The sequence below is a fragment of the Mixophyes fleayi genome, chromosome 4, assembly GCF_038048845.1.
Source record: "Mixophyes fleayi isolate aMixFle1 chromosome 4, aMixFle1.hap1, whole genome shotgun sequence".
Classification (NCBI taxonomy): Eukaryota; Metazoa; Chordata; class Amphibia; order Anura; family Limnodynastidae; genus Mixophyes; species Mixophyes fleayi.
Genome location: NC_134405.1, coordinates 309,733,017 through 309,755,981, shown reverse-complemented (window position 1 = coordinate 309,755,981; position 22,965 = coordinate 309,733,017). Strand labels below are relative to the sequence as shown.

The 22,965-nt window shown below is 40.2% G+C and overlaps 2 protein-coding genes across 6 annotated transcripts; one reads left to right on the top strand and one right to left on the bottom strand.

The window, feature by feature from the left end:
• Positions 1 to 1,209: 1,209 nt before the first annotated feature.
• MRNIP (MRN complex interacting protein) lies at positions 1,210 to 15,445 on the top strand. Of its 2 annotated transcripts, none has more exons than XM_075210027.1 (7): positions 1,210 to 1,314; positions 1,636 to 1,695; positions 4,311 to 4,408; positions 6,643 to 6,718; positions 8,583 to 8,701; positions 9,267 to 9,363; positions 13,981 to 15,445. In XM_075210027.1, exons 1-7 carry the CDS (start codon positions 1,288 to 1,290, stop codon positions 14,431 to 14,433), a joined length of 930 nt encoding a protein of 309 aa, XP_075066128.1. In that variant the 5' UTR covers positions 1,210 to 1,287; the 3' UTR covers positions 14,434 to 15,445. The 2 variants fall into 2 exon arrangements, with proteins under 2 accessions (XP_075066128.1, XP_075066127.1); XM_075210026.1 differs by lacking the exon at positions 1,210 to 1,314 and adding an exon at positions 1,361 to 1,531.
• SQSTM1 (sequestosome 1) lies at positions 15,205 to 21,954 on the bottom strand. 4 transcript variants are annotated; one of them, XM_075210022.1, is made up of 8 exons: positions 21,669 to 21,954; positions 20,287 to 20,382; positions 19,760 to 19,989; positions 19,216 to 19,375; positions 18,431 to 18,526; positions 17,714 to 17,925; positions 16,734 to 16,920; positions 15,205 to 16,084 (listed from the first exon to the last, which is right to left on the bottom strand). In XM_075210022.1, the coding sequence occupies exons 1-8, from the start codon at positions 21,853 to 21,855 to the stop codon at positions 15,927 to 15,929; spliced, it is 1,326 nt and encodes a 441-aa protein (XP_075066123.1). In that variant the 5' UTR covers positions 21,856 to 21,954; the 3' UTR covers positions 15,205 to 15,926. The 4 variants fall into 4 exon arrangements, with proteins under 4 accessions (XP_075066123.1, XP_075066122.1, XP_075066125.1 ...); XM_075210021.1 differs by having other exon boundaries at positions 16,734 to 16,923; positions 21,669 to 21,951; XM_075210024.1 differs by having other exon boundaries at positions 19,775 to 19,989; positions 21,669 to 21,951.
• Between the last annotated feature and the right edge of the window lie 1,011 nt (positions 21,955 to 22,965).

Sequence of the window (22,965 nt, the reverse complement as noted above, 5' to 3'; positions counted from 1 at the left end):
TATAGTGAAGATTAGAGTCTTACTACCTAGCCCACCAGCTGTTTTAGGAGGCAATCCTATTGCTAGATGAAACACAATTTGCGGGTCATAGATTCCTGCAAAGTAGTGTTTTATTTTGTGTCTTAAAAACACTAAAAAACATTTCAATATTATATATGACTGTATGGTACTAGTATAAAAATAGTATTGTCATATAATGTATTTATGGACAGCATCCACTAAGAGTCGAGTTATGGACTAAGAATTCCTGTCAGTATCTGGGCACTGAATTTGCATGGCTGTTCCATTCCTCCAACGAGGCGCTTGTTGCCATGTATTAACTGTAGAATTACCAAAGTTATCCAAGAAACAGGTGGCGCGGTGAAGTGAACCATAACTAATTTCATAATCCAAGGATAATTCCATCTTGCACCACTTTTCTTTTCTGCCAATGCTGTGTGCCAATGTTTCCTAGATGGTGCTATGAACTGTCGTGTGTTTGTGTCATTGCTCTGTCGCTTAGCATCCAGCCAGGTCGCTGCAGTCTTTGTTTGAAAGTGTATGAAAATAATATTGTGACCTGTGAGATGGTCAAAATTGCAAATGACTTGAAATTAGTGTTATCGAGCTTAATAATAATGTAGGTGGGGAAAAAAAGCAAAATTACGTGATTTTAGCAAAAATAAATAAATAGGGATTTTAGAAAAAAATAGAGATCCAAAACCAAAACATGCAAGGGCGGTTTTGCCAAAACCAAAACACGAAGTTAATCCAGATCCGAAACCAAAACTAGAACACTGGGTTCGGTGAACATCTCTAGCTACAATGCTGGCTCTACTGGTTTTACACACAAGTCTGTTCGGTGGGGTTGGATTTTGTTGGTGCTTGGCAATCATTTTGAAACACACATTTGGTATATTTTTTTTATTTAATAGGGTCAAATTGATCACTTGCACATTTGTATGGCTTCAGGACAAGCATGGTACTCAATAATAATCCTATCAAGGTTGAAAGGGTTTTCAGGGGAAGAACTTCTACCATTCAGTTAAGGGTTTGTTTGCTGTTTAAATTGCTGATATAATTTAACAATATATAGGTTTGTATCTGTAAAAGCACCTTTACAATGACCCCTATATGTGTTCATTTCCTGTATATATACACAAGCTTTAACCTGCTGGATGTGCAGTTTGTGTGAGTTGTAGTTAAGGCTACAAACAAAACAGCGCTGAAATATCGTCTATTGCCCGTTACTGATTTATGTAATATAAAGTTTACTTTCTTATTCAACAGTCTTTTTAGTCAGAAACTATGCACCATTTTGCATGTGAGCAGACGGTGAGGAAGAAGTCAGCTGACACTAGTACTGAGACTGACAGCCTGACTCCCCGGGCTGCCTGTGTGTGATCCCGGCCATGCTGTGTACAGGCGGGAAGTGCTGGGTGAGCTGCTGACTGCACAGCTTCCTGCTCTGCATGTTATACATGTTATCATTATGGTGCAGGAGTTTCAGGTTCTCCGATGTTTCTCCTGTCAGATCTTCCAGGTGCACCAGGTACCGGTCTGTGTGGCTGCATGACTTGGACAATTGTTTCTGTATGTAACTCCAAATATTATCTTAACTGCGTTATATTTTGTAACTTTATGCCTCCCCCTTAGGTTAAAAAGAGCAAGAAATGGGCTTGTAAGCTCTGTGGAGAAAAGCAATCATTGCTAAAGGTCAGTTATTATTTTTTTGCAAATATTGTCTGGGGCAGAATTGTAACTTTTTTTTTTTTTTTTTTTTTTTTTTTTTTATATAGGAGTTAAATCTATATTCTATTTTCTAGCATCTGTTTTGCAGGGTGCATCCTTTCACCTTTTCTACTTCACATTGGCAGTTGATGGGGCAACATTGATTTTCTAAAGTCTCACAGGGCTGACACTGGTTATGCCCAAAATATCATTTAAAATCAGGTTTTATAGGTAAATCTTTGTGAAGACAGCCAATGCCTTTCATAAATGAAACGAATCCCTGATTAATTTATGAGAACTGTTTCACACAAAATAGGTGCTGTAAGCAGCCAATCATGTTTCAATCTGTTTAGTTGTCATGGGTTACAGCATTTGTTTTTTTATGTTTGTGGCTCAGTTTTTATTAATGTCCCCCAGTTTCTGAACGTGTATAGCTGTCTACCAGCTAATACATGCAGGAGTTCCTGTCCATTCCACATCTAGCCTGTGATATAGGCCAACAAACACATTTGCAACAGAAGACTTCCTACCAAATATATCTCTTTAGATATAACACTGTATTTATAAATATAAACGGCAGAATATTTACATTACCATTACTTATATACACAACAGTACCATTCATGTATGACTAGATGCCACTTACATGGGGTTCTATTACTGTATTTTTTGTTGTACTGTATTCATTTATTTGCTCTTACAAATAATTTATTGCATGGAATGCTGTGTCTTGTAGACATTATTTTAAAATCCGCCTTGCCTGAAAAAGTTATTTATACCCTCACTGGACTCCTTTGTTAGCGTAAAGCCGGAAGCCTGTTAGTGAATAATGCACAATTGTTGGTATATTTTAAACCTGATTTAATTTTAAGAAGATGCAAAGATCTTAAGTGTTAATGAACCCAATATACTAACTTGAACTACCCTTAGTAAACAGCAATATGACCAAGATCTCAAACCTTTTTAACATGTAGTGTGTTTTTATGCAAAATATTTCACACCCCTACCAAACCTATAACTGTAGATTAACAATGCATTTTCTTACCCTATTTTTAACTTGTGAGGTGACTGTTCAGCTTTTCAGAAGCTTTCCTTCACAATCCACCTGTCATGAACAAAATCTGATTTTGTTTGCAGGTTGTCCATTCTGTATTGCAACAGCAGTAGTCTGAAGCCTGTTTTTGTGGGTTTACATATATGGTTTTAAATATATTTAATCGTGTAGAACAATAGGTGTCACAGGGGGTTGAACCCACCAATGCCTGCCTCCGCTCGTTCTGCTCTTCTGAGAATATGAGGGAGTCCGTGTTTCACATGAGCAGAGTGGGGGACCTTGAAAAGCATTGCCGCTGGTTATATAGACCTTTAAAGAAGTTTTCACCCTTCACGTATATTTATTGCCTTGTACATACCCTCATACCCTAAATACATTGATTTTATCTAAGAAGTTACTCTATGGATACAATGGCATTTAATAGCAGAGAGCATAGCGAAGTTTTGTCTTAACCATTGGCAACAAAAATAAACAATTCTGCCCGATGACTGAAAATTAGTAAAGAAAATGTATATAGTAAAAGTTGCAGGGTGGCAGCTATACTCCAATGCATTATAATGGGCAGCACAGCGGCTTAGTGGTTAACACTTCTGCCTAAGAGCACTAGGGTCATGAGTTTGATTCCCAACCATGGCCTTATCTGTGTGAAGTTTGTATGTGCTCCCTGTGTTTGCGTGGGTTTCCTCTGGGTGCTCTGGTTTCCTCCCACACTCCAAAAACATACTGGTAGGTTAATTGGCTGCTATTAAATTGTCCTTAGTCTCTGTCTGCCTGTCTGTCTGCCTGTCTGTCTGTCTGTCTGTCTGTCTGTGTAAGTTAGGGGATTTAAGTTGTAAGCTCCAATGGGGCAGGGACTGATGTGAATGAGTTTTCTGTACAGCGCTGCTGGTGGAGCTATATAAATAGCTGATGATGATGATCATCAGGAGGTATAAAACATCTTTACATTCCGAATATGTTTGGTTTATCCCACAAACTAGGGTGTAAACAGGGGAGACATACACCACAACTGTTGTTCTAACAATGATTTCCTTTAAAAAAAGAAAAAAAAGATTGCTTTCTTACAGATTTATAAGTGGTAAGGAAGGTTGTTGCTATAATGAGGCAGCACTTTATCCAGGTCTGTAGATTGTTACAAAGGGCCTCACTTAGAATTAGCAATGCAAAAAACGAGTGCACTGGCACCTGGACAAAACATGTTGCAATGCAAGGGATGCAAATACATTTATTTATATTTGCATGTATGGACAATGCTGGCGGCTTTTTGCATGCGGTACACAAATACTTGACATCTTTATTTTACACTGGAATTTAGAGTTGAGCCATTGCACGCCCCTTCCCAAGTCTAAATATTTCAAATCCAGCCCCCGTTCAATGTAACATGGTTTTGCCAAGGTGAAAATGTACTCCTGTTTTTGCTTTCCTCTTAACCCTAAATGAGGCCCAAGATTTCATGTTACATAAACCAGCTGTGTATTTATGCTGTAATTTTCCTATAAAGTATTTTTACATGTATTCATTTCTCTATATTTCAATCTGATTATAGGTTTTTGGTCAAGGCTCTGGAGCAGACTGCAGACACCATGTCCAGAAGTTGAACCTCCTTCAGGGTGAAGTGGGGGAGGCAGCTAGTAGCACAGCTGGGTGAGTTCAGTATATGATCCCAGGGGCAAATGCAGGATATCTGGAGGGGGGTTTCCGCTCTGCATAGTGGGCATGACCAGCATGCAAGGGGCGTGGCTGTCATATGAGACTGCTGCTCTCCAACTCTTAACCATCCCCTTAAAATACATGTGCAATGTGGCGTGCACTCCTGTTAGGTGAATGCAGCTCTCCCTTCATAACCAGTGAAGTGTGACATACTTCCCAAAATCCTGACTGAGCAGGACAGTCGCACAAATTCGGAACTGCGCCAACAGAATTAGGACAGTTGGCAGACTGGCCTGCTTTCTCCTACCCGTTCTTGAGGCTTTCGCTACCTGTTGCTGGTTGTGCCTTAAGCTCAGTTGCTGCTTGCCTAGATCCTGGAATGTTGGGGCCCTGTTTGGATATTACACATTTTCACTATATCCCGGCTTTTCTGCTTATATAACAATGTTGTCATTTTAATTACATGGTGATATTAATAATAACTTCACTGGGAACCAGTAACATCACTGATGCATTGTGTTTACAGTTTTAAGTATATTGTTTCCTTCTATAGTCGCAGAAAAAATGTGTATAGTCCCCTGTCCACTGGATCTGCCACAAACTAATACTGGTTACTGGTGCTTAGAATTCCCAAGCACAGCATTATAACACACTGTGCTATTATACCACCCAGAGCTGTGCTCACTCAAATAGGAGCAGGACTCGGACTTCTGTAACGCTTTGCCTTGGAACACTAAACACTGTGAACCAGTTGTAACAGTTTCCAGCCAAGACAGAGAAGATGAGGAGCTGGAAAACAAGAGTTACTGTGAAAGTTGCACCTGGCTAGCTAGGAGCTGTGGTCAACCAATCATTATCATCTATTTATATAGCGCCACTAATTCCGCAGCGCTGTACAGAGACCTCATTCATATCAGTCCCTGCCCCATTGGGGCTTGTAGTCTAAATTCCCTAATATATACACACACAGACAGAGAGAGACAGACTAAATTTTATAGCAGCCAATTAACCTACCAATATATTTTTGGAGTGTGGGAGGAAACCAGAGCACCCGGAGGAAACCCACGCAAACACGGGGAGAACATACAAACTCCACACAGATAAGGCCATAGTCGGGAATTGAACTCATGACCCCAGTGGTGTGAGGCAGAAGTGCTAACCCAATCAGATGCTTTAATCCATCTAAGCTATTGAGTCGACATGGACAGATGGAGATCTCCTGCTCTGAAGATTGCAGCATCTGCTTTGTCATTAATGGCACAATCCAGCTTAAACCCCCTTTACATTGTAGCAAAAGATATGGATGGACATTAGTATTTCAAGACATATTTGTGTTTCACAGTGCTAAAGATTTGTATCTTTAGATTTTTGTTCTGAACTATTTCCCTTGTTTGCTGACTGCATTGTTCTTATCCTGTATATATTAAATTGTATTAAGGATGAGTTTTAAAAATGACGTACAATTATGTTATAATCCTGTTCTGTGGTCAGGTCATGCTGGCAGGTGTAGTCTCCTATGTCTGTGTAATATAATTAAGTAACCCTACAGTAAATTATTATGGATATTACAAGTTACCTTGGACAACCATGTACTTTATAAAAGCAGTCTGCCTGTGTGCCGTGTGCATATTGTCAATGAACTCTTTGACTTATAATATCCTTGTAATTTACAGTAGGGCGGTACATTACCCCATATATTATCATGCCTAGTAGTCTGGCCATATTGGGTAAGTGTGATGTTCTATGTCTGTAGTGTCATAGACTTATCTTATCATGTTCTATGATCCAGTTTTGTTGAATAGTTATCCATATCCATATATAGATATTGATCTGTGTGCAGTATATTTGTTTGCTTGATATAACAATTATACCTAGAGTAAAAGCTGTTGAGTTAAAGTAAAAGAGTTGTAATGATGTTATGCAATCCTCCTCCAAGGCTGGACAAACCATAACAGTGATTGCTAGCACCTAACTTCGGTTTACTTGAAGTGTAAACTGATACATATTTGCCTTTGCTTCCTAAATCAGCCAGTGTACTTGTTTACTATTATCTGTATCTGTATTCTGTGGCCCATGTACTGTACAGTTTGCCCTGTACATTGTTCTCTGATGACCAGACAAGACTTGCTAATGCTGTTTGATAATGGTTCTTATTCCATTCTATGATTGCTGGGCACGAGCTCTATACAGATTACATTTATATCACATTGCCATGTATTCCTTTGCAGGCATAGCTGCCAAAATGCAATCTCCGGTAGTGATGTTGATGATGACAACACACAGCAAAGACTGGGGATTTCGCAGGTAATTTACCTCTCGGCTATATCAGTATTTGATTTTCCATGGGTTACTTAGTATTCCATTATACCTTACTTTTGTTTGGTTTGTGTGTCTTGTTTTTTTTCTTTTTTATTCATTGCTCTGGAGATAACCTGTCACCAGGTCATTACTATATTTCTACCATAATAATTTATTTGCTAAACTGCATTTTGATAGAAATAAAGGATATCAATTATTACTATCATTTTGTTCTTAATCAAATAAACAAAAATCAACGATACATTATAACCACAGGATTTCTAACAATATAACTGTATCCTATAATCCAATGAACCTTGCTGATGCAAGGTGTTCTAGTTATAGCAAAATTATATCCAAATATCTGCAGCATTCCTGAATGCAGTTATATCTCCTCTTGTACGACTTTATGGTAATGCCTTAAGTAAAAACTTGAACAGCATTATGAAGGTTTGTTAGAATGTACTAAACCACAATACTTGGCATTTTTTATTAAAATATCCCGGTTTTTAGATGAGGTTATTACACAAATAATGCTACACCTTACTATACGTATTCCTCTGTCCACGCTCAACTACATAGGCTGCCCAAATAAATCTAAACTATAACTGTTCTATGACTCTCAACCACCGTTATTATTTAGAATGGTAACCCTTATTGAGCAATCAGGAATTTTATTGATCTAAGTTAGACAATTAAATCAAAATTCTGGTCACTACAGGTCAATACACGCCATAAGTGAATAACCCATAAATACATATTACATCAAAGATACAGATTTATCACACATTCTAGTAAAGCAGTTGTATCTTGAATATGCAGTACAGTTCTGGGCACCACTCTATAAAAAAGATAATTTGGAACTAGAAAGGGTTCAGAGAAGGGCGACAAAATTGATAAAGTGTATGGAGTCTTTAAGTTATGAGGAAAGGTTAGCCAGTTTAGGCATGTTTACTTTACAAAAGAGGCGTCTAAGAGGAGATATGATTACTATGTACAAATGCATTAGGGGGTCAATACAGAGAACTTTCATGGGAACTTTTTACCCCAAGGACTATACACAGGACACGTGGTCATCCCCTAAGGTTAGAGGAGAGGAAATTTCACAACCAACAAAGGAAGGGGTTCTTTACAGTAAGGGCAGTCAAAATATGGAATTCATTGCCAGGGAAGGTTGTGATGGCAGATTCAATAGATATGTGTAAGAAAGGGTTAGATAAATTTTTAGCGGAAAAGTGTATCCAGGAATATGACTGTTAATTAAAATTAAGGATAGTAGTGAATATAGGGTAAAATAGGACTGCAATATTGGGTCTGGGGGGATTTTTGACAATTGAAACAGATTGGCGGTTGCTTACTCTGGATCAATTTCAAATATAAGTGCAGGATCGCAAGAGATCCAAAATAGGATGAACTTGATGGACTGGTGTCTTTTTTTTTCAACCTCATCAACTATGTTACTATCTGACCCTTGCCAATATAGCTTCACAATAAGAATGTCAAGGTAATTACAACAGTTCACTTATGTGTTTAATGGCACTTGGATAAATATTTCCTTAATTGTGTTGCATATGATGTAAAACACAAAGCTTTACTTACCTGTGATTCGGGGGTTCCACAGACGTGTCAATGCTCCTAGCATACAATTCTCTTTCCTGGGCAGGCTTTGTTCAGGGTTGTCAAAACCCTTGCCCGATTAATTGAAAGTTAAAGGGGGTGGTTTTGACAACTGTAGTGAGGCCAGCCCAAGCAGAAGAGGGGATCCATGCTGTGTACTAGTGTGCGCAGGAGAGCGGAGAACAGCGCGTTAATTTAAGTACTAGTTTATTTGATCTTTGATTTATTTAAACAAAAAATACGATGCTCCCAGGAAAGGGTGACCATGAGCCGCTGGAATAAATATCTGGAGGAAAAGAGTGACAACGCGTGCGAGGAGGAAGAGAGCCAGATTGATACTGACCAGCAGAAAATTACACCATCAACTATCAGGTCATAATCTTTTAACTGAATGAAAAATTGGATCCTAGTATGTATGGTGGAGGATCTAGATTTTAAGTTCCAATGGGGCAGGGATTGTTGTGAATGATGACATAGTCTCTGTACATCCCTGTGCAATATGATTGGTGCCATATAAATGATAATAATTAATAAGGCAGAGAGATGTAGTATAGGACTTATATACTACTGAGTCCTAGCAATTGGGAGAGGGGGTAGAATAGACTGTGTTTTGCAACTTTTTTTTTTTTAAATTTCCTTCTTTTTGTTTTTATTAACCATTTTTTAATTGAGTTACAAAAACCTTTTTTTTTTTTTTTTATCAGAAATCAAATAAGCTTGTGGCCAACTCCTGCATTAACTTAGCCTGTCTCACACTTGGCAGGGTAGAATAATACACTTAGTGATTGGTCCTATGAAGCAGTTCTGAGGTTGTCATTAGATGACATTTGAGACTTAACACACTTTAACTATAATAACTATCTTCATAAATGTTTTCTACAGCTCTGAAATGTGAAATCCTAATATTTGTACGACGTGTGCTCTTTTTTTACTTTAGGAAACGTAAGAAGATTTTACAATATGGCTGTGGATTGGATGACCAGAATACCAAAGGAGTGGTAGAAAACATTCCAAAGAAAAACAGAATCTGTGAGGTTTGTGTCGATGAGCATATTATATAAAATAGGTTAATAGGGCTAGATGTAAACCATATACCTGGGAGGTGAGTGCATCTGATTTTGACTGCATTTTAATGGTATCTAAAACAAGCATATAGGTCAGTGTAGGACCTGCATATAATGAGGTGCTCTTGACACTGGGATGCAAGTTTAAATGTTTTGATCAAAATATGAACTAATACCTCATGTTTTCATTTTGTTAGACACACACAGATCTGCAGTGTTGAGGAAAATCGCTGACAACTTTCTTTTTTTTTTTTATATACATATATGGACATTTACATTGCCATGCACCTGGTACCATATCTAATATGGTATATACAGAGCGCATTCTTATTTTTTCTCTGGTTTTGAACCAAACTTTTTAACCCATGGTTGCAGACAGGTATAATTCCAGATGATTGTTCCAACTACTATAAAGAAAAAAGCAGTTGGGAAGAGTATGATCAAACTTTGAGTCTCAGATTAATATTGGAATCACTTCACAAATAGTCAATAATAAATGTTATTTTTACTTATTACTTGTGAGCAAGTAATTTGCAAGACCCGAGGCAGCAAAGATTTGTTGCAGGAAGATTTAAAAAAAAACAAAAAAAAACCACTAGATTTATTTGACAATCAGTATTTAAAGTTATAGATCAGAGTGGATATAACTTATTTAGATAAAGTGAATTCAGAAAATTGAAATCCATGGTTTTGACTCCGACAGGGACAGGGAGAGGGAAGGTGGTTTGGTTAAAGGACAGGAGGTAGTGGTGTAAGATTAGATAAAGAGTACCCCAGGGATCAGTTAGGGGTTCTGTTTTGTACGTTCATTTGTGACGATCCTTATGGTCTACAAAAGAAGGTTTTTTTTTTTTTGTAGCTGATACAGTCAGGGCCGCCGAGAGGGGGGGGGAGCGGGTACATTTTACCCGGGCCCGGCCATGCCAGGGGGCCCGGGCCGGGCCCTTGCTGCTATTTTTTGTCATTTTTTATTTTTTATTTTATTTTTTTGTATTTTGCGTATTTTTATTTTTTTAAAAAAAAAATTCCCGCGGGGTAGGGGGAGGGGGGGGGGGGGCGTTGGTGGGGGGAGCTATAAGAAATAAAAAAAAAAAAAAAAAAAAATCAATACTCACGTGACCGCGGCGCCGCGTCCCTCCTCTCCTGTCTTCTCCATTCACACTGACTGTCGGGCGTGACGTCATCAAGTCACGCCCGGCAGTCAGTCAGTGAGGAGCGCCGCAGCCTGACAAGACCAAAGAAGAAGAAAGAAGAGAAGACAGAAGAGAAGAGAAGAAAAGAAAGAAGCTGACAAAAGGTAAGGAAAGAAACTGAGAGGCACAGAGGAGGAAAAGAGAGGGACAGAGGAGGAAAAGAGAGGCACAGAGGAGGAAAAGAGAGGCACAGAGGAGGAAAAGAGAGGCACAGAGGAGGAAAGGAGAGGCACAGAGGAGGAAAAGAGAGGCACAGAGGAGGAAAAGAGAGGCACAGAGGAGGAAAAGAGGGGCACAGAGGAGGAAAAGAGAGGCACAGAGGAGGAAAAGAGGGGCAGAGAGGAGGAAAAGAGGGGCACAGAGGAGGAAAAGAGGGGCACAGAGGAGGAAAAGAGAGGCACAGAGGAGGAAAAGAGAGGCACAGAGGAGGAAAAGGGGGCACAGAGGAGGAAAAGAGAGGCACAGAGGAGGAAAAGAGGGGCACAGAGGAGGAAAAGAGGGGCACAGAGGAGGAAAAGAGGGGCACAGAGGAGGAAAAGAGGGGCACAGAGGAGGAAAAGAGGGGCACAGAGGAGGAAAAGAGGGGCACAGAGGAGGAAAAGAGGGGCACAGAGGAGGAAAAGAGGGGCACAGAGGGGCAGAGAGGCACAGAGGAGGAAAAGAGGGGCAGAGAGGCACAGAGGAGGAAAAGAGGGGCAGAGAGGCACAGAGGAGGAAAAGAGGGGCAGAGAGGCACAGAGGAGGAAAAGAGGGGCAGAGAGGCACAGAGGAGGAAAAGAGGGGCAGAGAGGCACAGAGGAGGAAAACCGGCAGAGAGGCACAGAGTTATAAAAAAAAGGGGCAAAGAGGCACAGAGTGAATAAAAAGGGGGGAAAGCAGCATGGAGGGCGCAGTGTAGTTGTGATGGGGCTTGTTGCAATGTAGTGTGTGTGCGGTAGGTGGTGGCTAATTAATGGGCGCTATTTTGTTTGTAGGGTGATGGTGAGGCAATTTAATAGTGGGGATTATTAATTTAAGATGGGGTGATTTGGGGCCTATTGAATGTGGAGGTGAGTTTGGGGAGGATGAGGTCTATTTATTAAATGTGACTATGAATTATTTAATGGCAGTGATGGTTGCGGGAAATAGGTATTGCTAGGCTGTTTGCATGACGGGAAATAGGTTTATTTATTACATGTGAATTCTATTATTTTAATGTTGGGGCTGGAGGAAGGCCTAATTATTAATCGTGGGTGCTATTGATTTAACGCTGCGTCTGACTGAAATTTTCTAAATGTAGCCATTTTTTTCCCAAATAGGTCCTTCTACATTCCAAGATCCAGGCAAGCCACAACTAAAGAAACCAGCAGCCTCGGGTGGAGAAAGTGAGAACAGGTAGGACAGAGCAGCATAGTGTGTGAAATGTTGTGATTCTAGTAGGGACAATGCCAATGTTTGGTGAGCCCAGTGGGCGCAGGCCAAGACTGAACTGTTTGTGTACACACTGCATTCTTTGTATACTACACTGTGGTGCTGGATGTCTTAAAAGTCAGGAGTGCTTGGACATATGTGACGCTGTGGTGAATTCAGGACCTAGTGATTTTGATGTGCTAGCTATGCGCCCAACGGTGCATTGCCACGGCCCCAAATGTATGACCACATTCCCGAAAATTTTTGCACCGTCGTTAGGCTAGCCACGCCCCAATGGCGCATTGACACGCCCCTGAATGTATGACCAAACCCGCGTCGTGTTTTTTGCGCCGTTAGGCGGCGCAAAAATTTTTTAGGGCTTACTCAACTATGGGGGGGCCCCATGAGTTTGTTGTACCCGGGCCCTGAATTCCTCTTGGCAGCCCTGGATACAGTTTTGTGACAGGTTTGATAATCCAGAAGGTTTAAAACAAATGCATAGTGATTTAGAGACAATAGGGGAGATGAAACCTTCAATGTAATCAAAATGCAGTATAATGCATGTGGCACACACAGAATACAGAATGAATGGTGATGTTATGAAACCAACGCCAAGGTCCTTTTCCTCAGTTGTGTGTTAATATCATATGAAGGTAAGCAAGAGGTGTCTGCAAGCTGTGAGAAAAGCTAGAATACTTGGTTATATACAGTAGGTAGAGGTATTAGCCTGAAGAGTGCAAAAATACATTAATAGAGAATCCACCTCCAAAATAAAACACACACAGGTTCCTGTAAGTCAGATTCAGTGTTTACTTATGGTGCAGCCTGTAGGGATAATGTCTCCAAGTAAACATCCTCTTTATAGTTTTACACTGAGCTTCTTAAAGTTTCTTTTATCTTGTTTCTGTTAGGGGGAGGTCACTGCAGGAGCGATAAACAAAGTAGTGAGGAATAGGGTAATAGAGGGGAGGCCTCGTAGTATTCAGTCCAGGGGCCCGAAAGGCAAGAAAATATATTGGGAGTGCTATGGATGATGCTAAAATTAAATTCCATGCGATAGACCTGACAGATCTTATTCATAATGGAGAATGGTTCTGGATTTTTCCATTATAAGGCAATCTGGCCCTTCGTGGCTTTATTTATGTAAGTGATTCGTTTTTGTGTGTGTTTAGGAATATCTGGGATGGGGTAAGGAAGAGTAGGATAAAGAGTCCGGGATAATTATGACAGTGATACTAATAATTAAGCTGTGTATTTCCTGCCAAAGAGGAGTTATTTTCGGCCAATTTAGGACAGAGTACCTTCATTACCACAGTGACACCAACAAAGAGGGGAAAAATTACATGGAGCTTGTGAGGAACAAGATAGCAGGGGTAGTATATCTTGCGAGCATTCTCACTAATCTTAGCACAAATTGAAGTTTAAAGAGAGAATAAGTCTAATTGTAGCCCAATCCTCAGGGTCAACAATCTCCCCCATATTCTCCTCCCATTTAATCTCACGTGGGTCTTTGGAGGAACTGTTGTTTCATTATTAAGCGGTAGAAAGTGAAGATGAGGCTTTGGAAAAGGACCTGTGTGTGCAAAAGGACACAAGTACAGAGGATTGGTGTATATCGGGGTGAACGTGACGCATGGTGTCATAAAAGTGCCTGTGTTATAGGCATTGCTAGAAGTAGGGATATGAAATGGGTTTGAACATCTGCAAAATGTCAGGAAAAGTTGAGTGGGGGCCAGATCATTGAGGAATTTAATGTCACGTCCATTCAGAGAACTGGGTGGGAGTGACACCAGGATGGATGTGGGTTATTCAATAAGGGGGCAATGCCTCGAGTTGGGAGTCATGTGAGTTGATTGTATGGTTCTGGGTTTGTAATGAAAATGCTAAGGGAGCAGGTAAACTAGAGTGAGGACACGTATGTGGTGGACTAAGCCACAGCAAGGTGGATGCTGAGTGGGAGGTTATTGTTTTGTTTTCTTTTATTCATGTATTTGATGTATTCTAGGGCGCGAGTGTATCTACAACAGGAGCCATTCAGCCTTCCTGTATGAAAATTGAGGATTTGGGTTCTTCAAAATGTAATGAAAAAACCGTGGTGCACACATTACCGGTGATACAGTCCCAATCTAGATGGCAGAGGTTTCTTTCCATCAACAAACCTGAGGAAAAGTCTGAAGAGAACATCTCCAGTATTCCCAGTTTCCATAAGGAAGATCTGGAAAGAGACACTGCATTAAATAGAAGGACTCTTGAGAACAATAAAGGGCCAGCTTGGTTATCTGCTAGTGATCAGCTTAGTGAGACAGATACATTCCTTGCCCATAAAGTCTGTACCTCTGTGCAAGAGACTGGTCTGTACTCGGTCGACCTTAGAGCTGGTGCTTCTAGCTCGCTGTCAAAACCCTTCACTCAGTCTAATATCTTCCACACTGATGAAGATTTTGATGATAACTATTAATACCAATATCATCCTAAACTCTCCTTCAAGAGTAAAGTGCACCAATGGTTAACCCACAATGACAATGCAGCCTAACAATTCACTAGGACAGAACTGAGGCATCGGTGATGTGCCTGGTTCTTAATGTGATGAATTCTCTGGAATATTAGTTCACCTCATACATTAAGATGGGGGAGAGAGCATGTTGCCTTGTTTTATTATTTTTTACTGGTAAATATAAAGGCAAACTATACATTGATGATTGTGTCCCTACAATTACCTGTGAATGTGTAATTAGTTATGTATATGTTATTCAGTCTCACTTTACAAAAATGTTGCATGTATTTACAGTTTATTGTACAGGTGTAGTCCCTACATGTATGAAGTTTATTGTACAGATGAAGAGTGCAAGATATTTATTCCACTATGCTAGATATAAAAAAAAAAAAAAATACATAAAGATTTAAGCCAGGTTAGACCACAGCATGGTGGAAATAGATTTAATAGGATTAAACTGTCTTTTTGTAGTATTGTCCATATTTTAATGTTCTGTTTAGACAACCTGTGGCCCATCTGTTGAAGAGTCCCCTGTAAGCTCCCCACACCGTTTATGAATGGGGATTGATGTAGTGGGAGTATTGTGTCCTTCTGGATATTAGACTTCTTTGAAACAATCAAGTTTCTATTAAACTTTGGGGTTTGACTGACATAGCAGAGTGGCTGCCTTTAGGTCTAGTAACCATTGATACAGAATATACACTAAATCCCCTGGGGAAGAAGGAAACGAAAAGCAAATTTGTAATGCTCAGAAAGCTTTAATTGCAAGTTGTCTGACACATTTAGAGTATTACAGAATATTCACGTCATTCATACAGACAGGTCCTCAACAAACTAGCACTGTGGAAATCTGTCTATAGTTCTAGATGTGACAAGAACAATCAAGAGAGGGTTCATAAGCTAGTTCAATATGTAGACAAATATATGTTGATTATTCCTGCTTACAGCTATTTTTAGATTTATTAACATTTAAAATCTTTAACATTCCAGTACATTTAAAATTGTTGTGCAAAACTAATCAAAATTCGTACGTTTAGGTGGAGATGGTAATTTATAAACTCCCTTTTCTCATTCTTACTTATTCAACCACAGGCCGTTTTTTCTTTCTATTGGGACAATATACATTTTCTCATAAAATCAGTCTCCTTTGGGTTTAACTGCTGCAGAAGTTTCATCAGTGCATGCTGGGACTTCTAGTTCCATTGGCCATTTAAGTCTACTATTGCCTTAAGGCAGGTGGGAAACAGCTACTGTACAGTGTTCCTATGTTAGCCAATTAATACAACAGTGGTTTCTCATATTAAAAGCAGGCGTTATTAGAGGAAACGCTACACTACGGCCTAGTTTGGCCTTAATAGACAGGATTTCCTACAGTGTATAATCAACAATTAATCATACTAGTAAGTTCAGAGAAATATAAGGAGGCAGTTATAAACAATAAAACACAAATATTGACGTTATGGGCGAGGAATATGCCGCACAGACTGCATGGTGTCAAGGGCAGCCCCGATGTCGTACTGCTTTGCTTGCAGAAGCCGTGTGAGCCAACCTTCTTCGTCTGTGAACCCCATAGACAGCATTTGTGATAGAGATTCAATAAGCTGAGGGTCTGCTTCTGTAAGAGTAATAAACAAGCCACATCACTAAAAGCACACACAGTATTACTAAAAGACTATGTTTAAACAAACGTGGCTGTGTCAGCTATGCTCTCTGTAAAATGAGGTCACTGAAGTAGGTGGCACTTAAAGACCACCCTGCGTGGAACGTTTAGAAGCTGTGACATCACAATGTATTTAATGTTAAAGCAGAATAATATTTCCTCAACAGTTGTTAACATATAGTTAGTAATGCTGTTATGCAAAATGTCAAACCCCTATACAGAAATCCAAAGATGGTGATAAGTATATTGCACTGTCGATGTGTCAGAATTCTACCACTATTGAAAGGTGATTGGTCAGTTCTGTTTTGTTGTAGTGGCCAAAGGAAACAATCCATCTAATCATCTACATCAGAAGTAGAAAGCCCATGTTCAGCCAACTGTTGTGGATTCACAAACCTTTACATGCTGGGACTTACAGTTCCACACCTGGCGAGCAACAAGTGCCTGAAGCCTCACCTTTTTTTTCCCCAATACTGTATGTATGTTCCACTAGTGGTGAATGCGCTGCAACCAAAATGCAGCGAGCGAGTGCTTAGAATATACGTCTAGAAAGGTTGCTTATGACGTGCTGCAGCTTACTCAGAAGTATATTTAATATGATTACCTGCAGGGAGATGTGGATAGAGAGCAGCTTCTCTTAGACCTGTGGGTACATGTGTGGGTCTGCTTGGGTCTAAAGGACACGGCTCGTCTGTCTGTAGCTCACCAGTGGCTGGGTCTACTTCTTTGGGGGAGACGTGAGTCCAATCGTCATCACCGCCTGTAGCACTGCCGCTGTGTTCACTTTGTTCCTGCTGAAGACATAAAAATGTAATTATATATCTCACGTGATGTTTTGGGAATGGCAGTACACAGGATAGTACCTTTTGAAGCTGTGAACAAATACTGCAATCCCATTAGGGCTTGATAGAATAATTAACTCACTGGTTAAGTCTGCTTATTATATAACCATCACACAGACTTACAGGAGACCCTGGTCAAGGCAGCCTTTACAATAACTTGGCCAGTTAACTTGTTTCTTAACAATTCTATGTACAATGCTGCAACCTTTCTGTACATCTTTTTAGAAGATATCTTTGTTTTGAGATAATGGCCATTTTGAAAAGCATTAAGATACATTTATTTAATATTGGATAAGTCTCCAGAAACACTAAAATCAATGCTGTTCATTTTTAATCCTCCTAAAGTCTACTAACCCAATTCTGTAAGCTACATTTTATACAATATAGACCAAATAGCTTTTGAGGAATTTAGTGCAAAAGGATCACAATGAACACACCACTTTAAGAAGTGATACAGCATCACAGATTATAAAATCCATGTTTGAGTGTAAGTACTGGTCATGCAGTCTAGATGCCACATAATCTCAGAAACAGTGATCCAAGGCCACCGTGTTAAATGTATCAGATGAGTTCTCTCTGTCCTATTAGTTATGCAGCAATAACCAACTTTGGCAGAAAGCTTGTTTGACATTATGGGCAGTGATGTGATTTCTACATGGCCTTCCAAACTCCTAATATATAAAAGCCAGGAGGTAAAGCATACAGTATGCATCCCATTTACACAGCTAATAAGGTAACTCACATTGTCGCATTGTGCAGATGAATTTAAAGATACATCTTTCATCCGTTTATTAATGTGGTCTGTGTCCATGCAGTCAACGTTCTCTTCAGATTGGCCGTTGTTGGTCTGAGGGTTTTGGGATGAGGAGCTATTTGGTTGAGAATCTTGTGGTTGCGGAGTTGTGACCTTGCTGCGCTTGCCCCCATGTTCAACATCTATGTCCACATCAATCCCTGCGAGGATAACAAAGTGTTACAATACTGGATAAGATTTTATGCCCATAATTCCTTGATGTCTGCAAATTACATTGCTCACTGTGGCCAGCAGCACAGTTGAAAGATTTAACGTACCTGTAACCTGCATTCTGTGGAAGCAGCTACTTCTTTTTTAGCTTAAACAATGCTTGCTAGGAAGCTGTGACATTGCTGATACACTTTCTGCTTTACTAATGAATCGATAACCAATATTTATAGGAATGCAGGTTAAACCCAGAAATAGGCTGCAAGGTACAACTTGAACAGAGGTAAATATATTTAAAAACTCCCACTGTGCCAGTCTGACCTCAAGGTATACTAAAGGACACTTATGTATGATTAGATAACAATCACTTGATAACGTTTTTAAAAAGGCATTTTTTCAGTGTAAATAAAATTGCATGGTTAGACCTGGACTGGTGGGCAGAGAGGGTACTCCATCCCAATTATAAGAAAGTACACCTCATGCTAAGGGAACACTTACCCAGAGGGCTCAACATGGCTGCCACACTCTCTCCAATATTCTGCAAGAAGGAAACATTAGGATTTTCGCATGGCTGCGAGGAACTGCCAGATGGTCCTATGGGAGGGGGGAAAAAAAAAGTTCCTTTTGAGTACTAAGCATGTGTACAAAGTTTAAACTTAGCTGTTAAGGAAGTCAACAAGTTTCAACATTTGAAATGTTACCTAGTGGTGTTTAAGTTCACCTTGAAAATGCAGAAGTGTTCCATGGGTTGTTGATAGTGATAGGTGACAGAACAATCTGTCCCCTTAACACTTTATTAAAGAGATCCCTTGTATTTGTAATCCGAGAGGGTAGATTTACTAAGCCTTCTAAAAAGGAAGAGTGGCGGTGTTGCCCATAGCAACCAGATTCTAGATTTTCTACAATGTACTAGATAAATGACAGCTAGACTCTAATGCTATGGGCAACACCTCTCCTTTTCTGTTTTACTGAATCTATTTCATAGTGTTCATGGTTTCAGTTGCCTTCAATGCTAACCACTCTTTCTTAGCCCACCTTCACACTATATATACCACTAAACAAGCTTTATAGTACAGCTATACAATGCTCCACAACTAATACAAACTGTAGACTTGTTTGAAATATGATAACTATAGCACCACACGTCCGACTAGCCTTATACTATTGCAGGTGGTATGTTCACAGCTTTAAGACTCAGGAACTAGTATAGCACACAACAGTTGCAATTCTCAGTCAGTGGTTGTTTCTACATTAGTAAAGATTCCAGCATATAAAGCATTTACCTTCCTCTGATGCAGTCTGATTCTGTGGGGCAGCACTTCCTGGTGTCTGCTGAGAGTTTGAGCAAGTGTATCCTCTGCCGGGGAAACCCCAGTCATGCATCCAAGGAAAAGGTGGCATTCCGTGGTGCTTCTTGCGGAACCAGCAGCCACGAGGGAAGGGCTGGAGATGAAAAATACATTATATAACACTCCAAACATACATAGGAATGGTTCATTGTGTATGTCAATGTCCAATACTGTTTGCAGTAATTTTATTAAATTTGCCATCAGCCACAGGGCAACAAGATACTGTCTAATGATGTACGAGACATGGCTGGGGAAAAAAAAAAAAAAAAAGGGGGAGGGGGATAGAAAGCAATTCTTTAGTAAAACGTGTCAAAGGACATCATCTTACAGCTGAGAAAATGAAATGTTTGTGTAATTATATATATATATTTTTTTATTATTATTTTTATTTTATTTTTTAACACGACAGTCTAATCCAACACCTCTTGAATTCAGCATAATAGTTGTGTATTACCATACAATATACATTACAACGTACTGAGTGGCTGCTTACAATAGGCGTTGGGAACATAATCATGTTGTGCTCCTGGTGAATTCCTTTTCCCTCGCAGGTGCTGCACAGGTCATAATCCGGACAAATCAGGCACTTGTACCTGTTCCCCACCACAGGAGAGTCACACCCATCACAGGTCACGTTGGGATGCACCACGTTCTGGGCGTTTTCTTGCCCACAATGTGAGCGATGGTCACGCTTAAGCTCTCTCCTTTCTAGGAATTGAGTTATAAAAATAATGAGAACCAGTTGATAGCAGCATAGAGGACTAAAAGGATTTTAAACAATGTTTAATGAACGATAGGTCATCAAATCTAAAAGTTTCGGCAGGCAAAGTATAATATCAGTTTATATTAGTCTAGAGATCAAACTCATTTGCTAAGCACAGTAATTAGGTCCAGCACAGGATATTCCACAACAGACAATGATCTTGTCTAAAAATCACCATGACATTGTTCAGAATGAAGACATAACCTAAAACTTACTTTTTCTCAGTCGAATATTGTACATACCTTTAATGTAGAGACGGAAAACACTTTCATTGATCATATCAAGACCCATTTTCAGTTCTTCATCAGTAGAAAAGGCAACCAGATCTCCTTCTTCATCTGAAAACACAAGTGTATATAAGATACAGCTGTGCAAACAAAACATAGAAAAGGAGAGACAAAAAATACTTCATTCAAACTATGGCAGTGTGACCATAGCTCTGACAGCATGACAGACTAGTTGTCAAACCAGCGCAGTATCCTACACAACCAAAGGGGACCTTAGTGACTCCAAACCAGCTGTGGATTCATATGAATTAAGAAAATCTGTTTTTTAACCAGCAAAATGCCAAACAATATACAATAATGTCCCAATGTGTACTTTTAAATAAGACTGCTTGCTTATAGGTGGAGAAAAAAAAAAACAAAGTTGAGATCAGCAGTGGTTTAGATGTAATGTTTTTGCACCAGCCTGAAGGTGTTAACTTATTAACACAAGTTTAAACATCTCATTACTTATCTGTACTAAGGGTCCAGCAAATATATGCTGTTGTCTGTTTTTATTTTAAAGGAATTCCAATTGCAGCCACATACTATTATTACCCTTAGTGACAGCAGTCAGTCCCACCCCCACTCTAAAGGGATTACCTTTGCTCTAGATCACTCCTACTTCACCTTTGCCAAACCCAAGTAATGCATAAACAAACTGCAAAGGGCACATTCCACTGGCTGGATGTCATTGTATTTTTATTAATTCCCTCGAACAAAACCTGAAACCTTTTTATCTTTAAAACAGGACTGTCCAACCAAGTGTTAAATGTGGTTTTTATTTACACTAAACCTCTATAGACATTATTTGATCATTTAATAGCCTTGAGGCCCCAATCATACAGTAATAACACACTGGCAGCCCTCTGCATAAACAACACTTGAACAGCAGGCTTTTATAAAGCTCCCCACCTTCAACATACACCTACAGTAATGATAAATAATACCAGTGCCTTATAAGAACATTACATTTACAGGTTGAACAGCCTATGAAATCCATCAGCTATTTAAATCAAATATCAGAGAAAAAAAAATTGTACATGACATTTTAACAACCTGTTCTAGTGGATCTGTAGTAGTGAAGGTTTGGAAAGAGGATGATGAAAAAGTAATCAAACATACATTGCATAGAATGGTGGCAATCTTATGGTGTTCAGTAACAGGTATAGCCCTTAGGGGACATTTAAGAACATATGTGACTAGTGTAGGAGCCCACAGCAATGATTAGCCTAGTACAAGAGATACCAAGATATACAGAGTGATGTTTCCTACAGGTCTGTGCACTGTGCAGGTTGCACCTATGTCAGTACATAGACTCATAGAGAAATACACTATATTATGATCTGGGACCTGCTCACCTCTGTACAGCATCTGGAAGCCGCCGGCTCTCAGGCCTGGGAAGACTTCTGCCACCTTCTTGATGAGCCGCTCACAGCTGGGGGCCGGGGCATCGAACAGCCCGCTGCCCAGCTGCAGGGTGAAGCGGCGGATCTCCTTCTGGTTCTCGTCCTTGCCCAGCAGGTAAGCCTTCACCGTCACCGACATGGCTGCGAGTATCTGATCCTGTCCTCTCGGCTGATGTCGCACTTGGAATTCTCGTCCTATCCGTACACAGCACGATCCTGTGACTGCCTCAGTGACGCAGCCGCGTGTATATAAACACGATCCTGGGAAAGTCCCCACCCACCGCCTGAGAAGGGCTGCTGGCTCCTCCCACCTGTCAGTCTGTGAAGGGCCCGGCTTGTAGCCACGCCCACCATGTATTGTATTGCCATACTGAGTTCGCCACGCCCACTAGTTCCTGATAATATCCTTAGCCGCGCCCCCACTGTTCTGTGACGTCACAATGAGCTGGCAAAACAAAGGGAGATTTTTTTATAGCTGGGGGTTGAGTGAGGGACACATCAGGTTCTAGAAAGATCAAGAATAAATTTATGTGAATCCATATACATCTGTCTCATGTTACATCCATTCACCATTCACCTCTGTTTGTAATATTTGTGACAAAGTATAGTGGACAGTGTTTTATTAATATTTTATTTGTATGCAGCGCAGTACAGTGGGGAAATAGAGCATAGTACAGTAGTGGGCAACAGGTGGCCTCACGGGTCACTAAGCTTTAACCCCAACCATGCGCTCCAAATATTAACAAAACATGGCAGACCTGGATGAGGAGGGAGTCAGGCGCGGGCTGGCAAATCTCAGCCCGGGGGGCGCACAGGCGGCCACATCACATGACACGCGATGTGGTCGCGTCATTGATGACGCGGCTGCATTGCGTGTCATGTGATGCGGCCGCCTGTGCGCTGACTGTTTTTTCATGTAGCACACAAATACTTGATAGCTTATTTGTACACTGAAATTGAAAGTTGATATTTGTGTGCTACATGAAAAAACAGTCAGTATTTAACCTATGTGCAAAACATAATTTGCTAATTTGCACCCCTTGCATTGAAACATGGTTTTGTCCAGGAGACTGAAATAAGAAGTTTCTTAAGTTAAGATCCTTAATGAATCAGGCTCCAGGTTGTTATTTTTTTCTGGAAAAATACCAACCTTCCTATCTACTCCCAACCATGTAGGTATGCTAGACAGGGCCGCCGAGAGGGGGGGGGAGCGGGTACTAATTACCCGGGCCCGGCATGTCAGGGGGCC

Coding starts and splice junctions, on each gene's coding strand:
- MRNIP (XM_075210026.1), top strand. CDS start 1,472: ATGGTGCAGGAGTTTCAGGTTCTCCGATGTTTCTCCTGTCAGATCTTC. Junction 1,532..1,635: donor AGATCTTCCAGGTGCACCAG/GTACCGGTCTGT, acceptor CCTCCCCCTTAG/GTTAAAAAGAGCAAGAAATG. Junction 6,719..8,582: donor AAAGACTGGGGATTTCGCAG/GTAATTTACCTC, acceptor CGATGCTCCCAG/GAAAGGGTGACCATGAGCCG.
- SQSTM1 (XM_075210021.1), bottom strand. CDS start 21,855: ATGTCGGTGACGGTGAAGGCTTACCTGCTGGGCAAGGACGAGAACCAG. Junction 17,926..18,430: donor AGCCATGTTGAGCCCTCTGG/GTAAGTGTTCCC, acceptor TTATCCTCGCAG/GGATTGATGTGGACATAGAT. Junction 16,924..17,713: donor CATCTGCACAATGCGACAAT/GTGAGTTACCTT, acceptor TTATGTCTTCAG/CAGGAACAAAGTGAACACAG.